This window comes from Echinops telfairi, unplaced genomic scaffold (assembly GCF_000313985.2).
Source record: "Echinops telfairi isolate 266 unplaced genomic scaffold, ASM31398v2 ScPeMD7_2;HRSCAF=8, whole genome shotgun sequence".
NCBI lineage: Eukaryota > Metazoa > Chordata > Mammalia > Afrosoricida > Tenrecidae > Echinops > Echinops telfairi.
In genome coordinates, this window is record NW_022103898.1 from 6,262,865 (window position 1) to 6,270,879 (window position 8,015).

At 56.0% G+C, this 8,015-nt stretch overlaps 1 protein-coding gene across 1 annotated transcript in view; it reads right to left on the reverse strand.

Annotated features, from left to right (window-relative positions):
* PARVB (parvin beta) overlaps positions 1-8,015 on the reverse strand; it is a 99,984-nt gene that overhangs the window by 43,289 nt on the left and 48,680 nt on the right. Inside the window, exon 2 of the mRNA XM_004700645.2 lies at positions 3,565-3,654. Within this exon, the coding sequence (XP_004700702.1) occupies positions 3,565-3,654 (90 nt within the window). The remainder of the gene's footprint in view (positions 1-3,564; positions 3,655-8,015) is intronic.

Consider the following 8,015-nt stretch of genomic DNA (forward strand, 5'->3'; position numbering starts at 1 on the left):
GGGGTGGGGGGGTGGGGGGAGGGCAGGCAGCTCTACTTGCCTCTCGAGGATGAGTGGGCAGTGGGCAGAGAGGCAGAAACCCTGTCATTGTCTCAAGACGGAAGAACTCATCCCAGTGTCCTACACTCTATCAACCCCTCCCCACCCAGCAAGAGGGGTCCCAACAGCCCGGTATGGTGTTCAGGAAGGTTAACTGGACCCCATTAGCTCTCCTCTCATTTCTCAGAGGGGTGCAGCCTCCATGGGCCTGCTGTGCCCCCTCTGCTCAGTAGCCTGGCCACACGGTGCCCACTGTTGGGGCCAAATAAGGAGAGTATGGGATACACAGATCCTAAGAAGCATTTCCTGCTCGGAGTCTGACAGGGGGGGGGGGGGGGGGTTGGGTGGTGAGGCTCCACCCATCCGGGCATTTCCAGCAGCCCCTGTGCCATAGGCATTTATTGGGTTTGGGTGGCTGTTGAGAATGGACATCATGAAATGACAAGTTCAACAATGCCCACCTGAGCAATGCCGTGGTGCAGGTGCCGTCCTTGGAATCGGACGGTCATTTCCAACCTCCTCTTCCGAGGGACCCTCTCCCCGCTTCTACAAGAGCACAATGCTCCAGGCAGCTTTGTTCTCTGCCTTCCCTGCTCCCACCCCCTGGTTTCTCGTTAAATTAAACTATGGTTTGGCTTTACGAGGACATCAGGGGGTGTTTTGCAGTGAAGATTTAAAGGTGAAGTCAGGGCAATGGTCTTGGCATTCATTCAGTCGGGGTGGCTCCCAGGGGCATGTGAGATTCTGTTCTACATTCTCCCTGTGGTAGTCATGGGGATAGTTTTCTGTTGTCAATTTGAGACTTATGAGTGGAGGGGTGGAGTTTGACCTGTCAATCAGGTTGCAGCTTGATGATCTCACTTAGAGGTGCTAAGGAGATCAATAGGTCACTGGAGGTGGGGCACATGCACACTCCCTGGGAGACCTTGCAGCTGACAAGACACATGGAGCCACCTAGAGACCCCTGCCAGCGCTGAGATGCTTATAACACCACTGGATTCACAAGACTTCCCACCCACTGGCCTGTGATCTTCCTGCATTCAGCATCATTGCATGTGTTTCATGAGTCTGAAGAGGACTTTATAGACTGGTATCAGACCTATAGGCTAATATCAGACTTATGGACTTGATCTGAACTGCGTTGGGATGTTTTCTCAATACTCAGTTGCTCTTACATATAATGCTCTTTCTTATACACATGTGAGTGTCTATGAATTTGTTTCTCTAGTCTACCTGGACTAACACACACCCCTTTCGATTAGGAGTCCTCCATAGAATGCTTGATCCAAATGCTCAATACTGGTCAGGGGGGCACCATCCAGTTCTGGTCTGTGGCAAAGGAGGCAGTTGTTCATGGAGACAATTAGCCATCCATTCCACTTCCTCCTCCTGTGCCAGAGAGGCTGGCCCTCCAGGCAAACAGAGACCCGCTGTGGCTTGAATGGCTACATGCAAGCCTTCAGAACCCTAGATCCGTCATCATGCACGAGGAGGTAGCCCAGAACCACAGAACTTAGGATTAGCCTCATTAACTGGGATGTCCCACAAAACCATGACCCTAACCTTCAGAACCAAGCTAAACTGACATTACTTCCCAGACTGGGGTCACACAATGCCTTCAAACTAGCATCTCGTGGTTTGGGAGACCAGGAGTTTGAGTTCAGGGGGTCAGCAGGGCCAGAATCTCTCTGAACACCCAAGGGTCAGGTCCTTCCTGGTTAAAAAAAAAATAACCCTGGGGTGTTTGGTTGTCCACACACAGCCTGGGCAGGCCTGCAGATGCCACGAACCAGCACGGAGGTGTTCCTGAGGAAATGAAATGACCGAGTCGGGAACTGAAGAATCAGGAGGGTTCTCCCACGAGCAGGGTTCACGCAACAGCTACGCAGGACAAGGAGTGACAAGGCCAGTTGCCTGAGCTGGGATCCCAGACCTCCCCCTTGCTAGCAGAAAGGCTTTGGGGGCCGTGACTTAACGTCTCCCTGCTTCGGTTTTCCCATCTGTAAAATGGGTGCATGACTGAGTCTCTGGACTTCAATTTCCCCATACTGCCTGCCTCACAGGGTCATGGCGGGGCGGAGGGGGTGGGATTGGGGGCCATGGAGGAAGTGTGAAGTGGATTCTCAGGGTTAACTCTCTGTTCCCTGGACTTTCCGCTGGTCTCAGCCGGCGGTCTGACCGGTAGCAATGCTGCCTCCAGACCACGCTGGCAGTGACTGCAGAAAATCCAGTGTCTGGGCAGCTCCACCGGTAACCGGCTAGCATGCTCGCTCGCTCCCTCATTGAAAGACGGTGGTTCGAGTCTGTCCACAGGCCCCGGAAGGAGCTGGCAGTCGGCTTCAAAGAATCAGTTGCTGAAAGCCCCGCAGAGCATCGTTCTATCGGGGAACCTCAGAAGGGTCCCCAAGGTGACTGGTTTGGGGTGTCCTCTCTCGCTTTAGCTCTTGGAGAGATGCTGTCCCAATCAGGTGCAGGGAGTGATGCTGGCATTTAGTAAGTGGAGCCCAGGGTGCCACCAGGTACCACGTGATGCCGGAGACAGCCGCCCCCACACTGAAGGATTAAGCCAGCAAAAATGAAGAAGCCAGCTGCCGTCAAGACAACTCGGGTCTGCTGCCAGAGGTTTGCCAGGAGCCTTCCCTCTGGGACCACCTGGCCCCAGGTGTCCCTGGTACTGAGGCTGAGACAGCCACTCTAAGTCACCATGGGAGGCCCATTCCCAGCCCCACATGCTGGTCCGGGGTGGCCCCCAGGAGGGGTCACCCACAAGGGGCCGCCTGAACAACGACCTTGGTCCGACGGGAGAGAACCAGCATCTACCATAAGGAGTTACCACCTTCTAACCAGGACAGACACAAACTGTTCCCATCCACCCACCCCCCTAGTCCCCGAACCTGGCCAGCCCTCGCTTGGGGTCGGCCAGGGTGGACTCTGTATCTGACGTCATCTCTGCTGCTGCCTCTGGCTGGCCTGGCCTTGGGATGGAAACCACACGAAATAAATTAATTAATTAAAAAGGCGGGGGAGGGGGGGTGTGTGCATCTGCCGGGACTTCCCTTTGGACCATGGTTTGGAAATCAATGGAATGTTCCAGAATGACTTTCCAGATGGATCAGATCCCAAATTATACTTGAAGGGAAATGTATCTGGTTGTCAGCTCATTAGTGCTGGGCTGTGTCGTGACCTCAGGTCGATGGATGGGGCTGGCGATAGCGGGTGGAGGGGTGGGGGTGGGGGCGGATATCTTAGCCACTTGGCCATCTGCCCCCTCCCCGAGGCCCCAGGCCCCAGGCCTTGGAGGAGCCCCAACCTACCCAGAAACAAGGCCAGAGGCCTGCAAGGGAGCTCGCTTTTCTCCTACAGACTTTCCTAAGCCTGACCTTCAGCCGCACGCAGGGACTGTCAAGTGCTGCGCAGCATGACATCTGCTCACAAAGGGCACTGCCCATCAGCCTCCCCAGGGCCAATTTAGCACTGTGGACACGCCACCATCTGGTGACAAGGAGCCAAAAGAACAGAGAGTACCTAGCTGGGTGTCCTCGGGGTGAAGGCCCACCAAGATCAGAGACAGCGGTGAGTTGATGGCATTCCGGCCTTCTTCCTGCAGGTCGCTCACTGCCGAGCAGAAAGGAGGAAGGAAACAGGTTAGCACCGACCGGAGTCCGTGGAGACAGGGTGACATCAACGGCTGGTTCTTTGATTTTTGATCCCCCCCTCCCTCCACGGCGTTTAGCAGACATTTCCAAAGGGCAGACTGCCCAGAAAGAGGCCAAAGAAAGACCCGCTCTGAGCTTAGACCACAACCTTCAGTCCTCACGCTCCAAATGTCCAAATGTTTGCCAAGCCCCGCCAAGCCCTGCCCGTCGGTGTGCGCGGCTTGGTGGAACACGGGAGGGGGAGCCCAGAGCGTCCCCATGTCCCCGGACCTGTCCTGCACCAGAGTCAGATAGAAGGCATGGGGAGAACAGGGGAAGCAGCCATCAAGAAGGGGACGCATTGCATGCGGTGAACTTGTGGCACAAGACGTCTTTATGGGGTTGAGAAGCAAGGATGGCACTTTGAGGACCCAGTCACCTCAAATGCCGGCCAAAAAATGGGACAATTGGAGGGTGGGGGCAGGGCGAGATAGGACAAGAATTGACACATTCGAAGTGGGGTGTTGGTGAAGAATATGGAATATTGTGTGGGCTTGCCAGGAGAACAAACAGACGGATCTTCCGGGGAATGCACCCACAAAGCTGCAGAGACGTAAGGACGGCGGGGCTTGCTCTCGCCCAGCATTGGACACGTCATCCGGAAAGCCAACCACTCGTCATACATTTCCATCATGGCAACCACCGGGAACACCTGCTCCGCATCAGGATAAAGGCAGGAGAGATCCAGGATGGCATCGTGCTTGGATCCACCATCGATGCCCATGGACATGGCAGTCAAGAGATCAAAGGATCCATCACATCGGGTCAAGACCTGCTGCAGAAGACCTCGCCCAAGGGTGGACAAGCAAGTGGGTGATTTTGAGGACGGAGGTGCACTTCACCCGATCCATGGCACTCTCCACACCATCCTGTGCTGGTGAGACCCGGTCAGGGAACAGGAAGATGGGTGGAGAATTGGTGCATTCAGAGGACAGTGGCTGGTGAAAAATATGACGGCCCCACGGACGACCAGAAGAACAACTGGATCTGTCTTGGAAGAAGTGCGGCCAGGATGTCCCTTAGAAGCAAGGGTGGTGAGACTTGGTCTTACATCCTTTGGAGGTGGTCTCAGCAGGAACGGGGCCAACCCCTGGACGAGGGCATCATGCTTGGTAAAAGAGAGGGTCAGCCCAAATAGGAAGACCCTTGCCAAAATGGATTGGCACCGTAGCTGTGGCCAGGGACTCAACTAGAATGACCGTGAGGATAGTGCGGGACCGGACAGTGATTCTCTTTGTCGGTCGCTATGAGGGGGAACCGGCTGGAGTAATAACAACGACAGCAGGGAACTGGAGGGGAGTAGAGACACAGGACAGTCTCCACAAGACAGACGGACACAGCAGCCTTCCTAATGGAAGCAGAGACATCAGCCACCAGGGAGACGGTCCAGGACAAGCAGTGCTCTGTTCTGTGGGACATAAACCCATCAGGAGCTGAAGCCAGCGCGACAGCGTCTCACCAGGACCACCATCCACCACCTCCTCTTTCTCCCCTCCCCTTCCTTCCCTCCTCTGGACAGCTGCGCCCGCACAGTGAGCATGCGATGCACTCCTGACAAGTGTGCAAATGAGCCCAGACCTTCAAGTTGGCCCCGTGGTGGAGGATGATGCTCAGAAGGACAGAAATCTCGCAGAAGGTAATGCCCAGGGCTGGTACCATCAAGCATGCGGGAGAGACTACAAAAGCCAACCTGGACGCTTAGACAGGGAAGCGCACCAATTGTACATATGTTGGGGCAGAGAGAGCACTGAAGAGGGCCACAGTCCAGCCAGCTCCATGCTTAGAGACGCTGCGTGGACTCCGTGGTAGCAGAAAAGATCCTGTTGGAGTGCACCAAGGAGCCCTTTCAAGAACACATCCCAAGGACCAGAAGCCACGCTAAGCGGGGAGCAATACCAGCCCATGAAAACGCCAGTCTATCACCTTCCCCCTTTCAATGATGTATGTCTTCAGCTGGACAGTAGTCATTGTTTTCATTGCCCGGGTCCATCGGAGTCCAGGCTTGAGTCCCATAGGCCTAATCCATTGGTTGGAGGGTGGTGGTGGGACCCCTGTTTCTTGTTACAGGTGGGGTTGAGAACCTCCGTGTCATGGTCCCTGATTACAAGCTGGAAAACCAGCCCCCTAGTATTAGGGGCTGAACCCATCTGCCAATGCATCTTTGCTCTGGATTGGATTGTGCTCCGCCCCCAACCCCACCCCCAACCACCACCACGTAGTGCTCCCACCACCACCACCACCATCACAATCCTGGCATTGAGACCTGGATTGGAAATGAGTTTTCTTTCATGACATGGATGAGGCCACACTGGTATAAAAGGTGGGTCCAGAACAGACACAGACACAGAGGGGCTGGCATGGGCCGGTGTGGGAAGAGACACCGAGGTCAAAATCCAGCTTCCATGTGGCCCTACCAGCCCCCAGAGCTGTCCCCTTGTGGTATGCTTCTGTGGGGCTAAGACCCTAACCCTCATCCTCAGTGAAACAGTGTGGGAAGTGAAGGCCAACTTCCTCTTTCAAGACCACAGCCTTGAACCAGAACCAACCTCCCTACCAACGAGTCCATTCTGACTCATAACAGCCCTACCAAACAGTAGAACCGCCCTTGCAGGTTTCCGAGACCGTAGCTCTTTACAGGAGTAGAAAGCCCGGTCTTTCTACCTTGGAGCGGCTGGTGGCTGGGGACAGCAGACCTGGCAGTGAGCAGCCCAGCACATAAGCCCTACACCACCAGCGCTCCCCTCCCCTCCGGTCTGCTACTGCCTCGTATCCAGTGCCTGAGTGACAGGTGACAACACACAGGGAGGGGCCTTGGTAGTACAGAGGCAGGAGGAGCAGCGGGCAGCCAAGCCCGGCTGGGGGTGGTCGCTGAGAAAGTCCCACTAACCCCTCAGAGCCAGTTCCCTGAGTCCATTTGGGACCAAGGAGGACAAGCGATGAGAACTATGAATGCCCAGGACTAAGCCTGGCATGGGGGCGGGGCCCCCAGGGAATGCCAGCTTTCAGGACAGCCCATCTTCTACTTGGGTTGGGGAAACCAGCGGGAAAGCCAGCCCTGCTACCAACCGCACCCACGGCTGGCTCCCTCCCACCTGACTGATACGCACTGTCCTCCAGCCAGTACTGAGTCCCTCGAGCGGACAGGACAGGGCAGAACCGCCCGTGAGCTGTCTGAGACTGCAGCTGCTTAAGGGAGTAGAAAGCCCGTTTTTCTCCCTCGGAACCTCAGATGGTTTTGATCTGCTGACCTTGTGGTCGCAGCCCAGTGCATCACCTCTTTGCCAACAGGGCTCCCACCTGGACCCTGAGTGGCGGAGCAGTGACGCGTTTGGCTGCTAACTGCAAGGCCAGCGGTTTGAAGCCACCAGCGCTGCTCAGGAGAAAGTCGGGGTTTTCTATCCCATAAATAGTTAAAGCCTCGGACACCCACAGGGCCAGTGCTACCCTGTCCTGCCGGGTCGCTCTGAGTGGGTGTGGAATCGATGGCAATGAGTTTCGTCGGGTTTGGTGTGGAGGCCTGACCCCAGACCCACAGTACATATCGCATCGCCATGCAGACCTTTGGGAACCCTTTGGTGCATCTCTCTAAAGCCTTCCAAAGTCCCCCAGGGGCCACCAGGGCCCTCCAAAACCAGAGGGCCAGGGTGCCCGAGGATCCAGCACAAAATGAGTGCACTAAGCATACTGCACCCACCGGGAACCTTGGATGGCAGGACAGGGAAGGAGGACGAGGTGGTTTTTACCCGAATCCTCAAGTGTACAACAAAGAATGCTAGAGCCAATGGCCACAAGGTCACTTCCGACCAGGCCTGGCCTGTGAGTGTCAGCCTCGAGCCTGCTCCAGCAGGTCCCAGTGCCGCTGGTTCAAAGCAGGTCACCAGGCCTGTCTTCAGAGGAGCTCTTGGGTGGGCCGGCTCCCTGGTCCCTCACCATCTGGTGAACACTGGCCTTTGGGGAACAAGTTATCAGGGCAGGTGGCTGACAGCCCCAGAGTAGACAGGGAGGCCAGTGTGCTGCCCGCTGGTCAGGGCCACCTTCTGGCAAGGAATAAGCAAGACCACACTCATTCACAGACACGAAGGGCAGAGCAGGTGGGCCCCTCCAGTGAGGTGGACCTACTATGTGCTTACCTGGCAGAATGTGTGCTGGGAAAGCAGGAGGAGGTGGGGGCGGGGTGCAGGCAGGTGGCTGGGGAGGGGGAGGAGGAGCAGCAGCCTCCAAGCAGGGAAACTGGGTTACAGGAAAACACATCCATTGGATTTGTGGCTGAACATCAAAGGC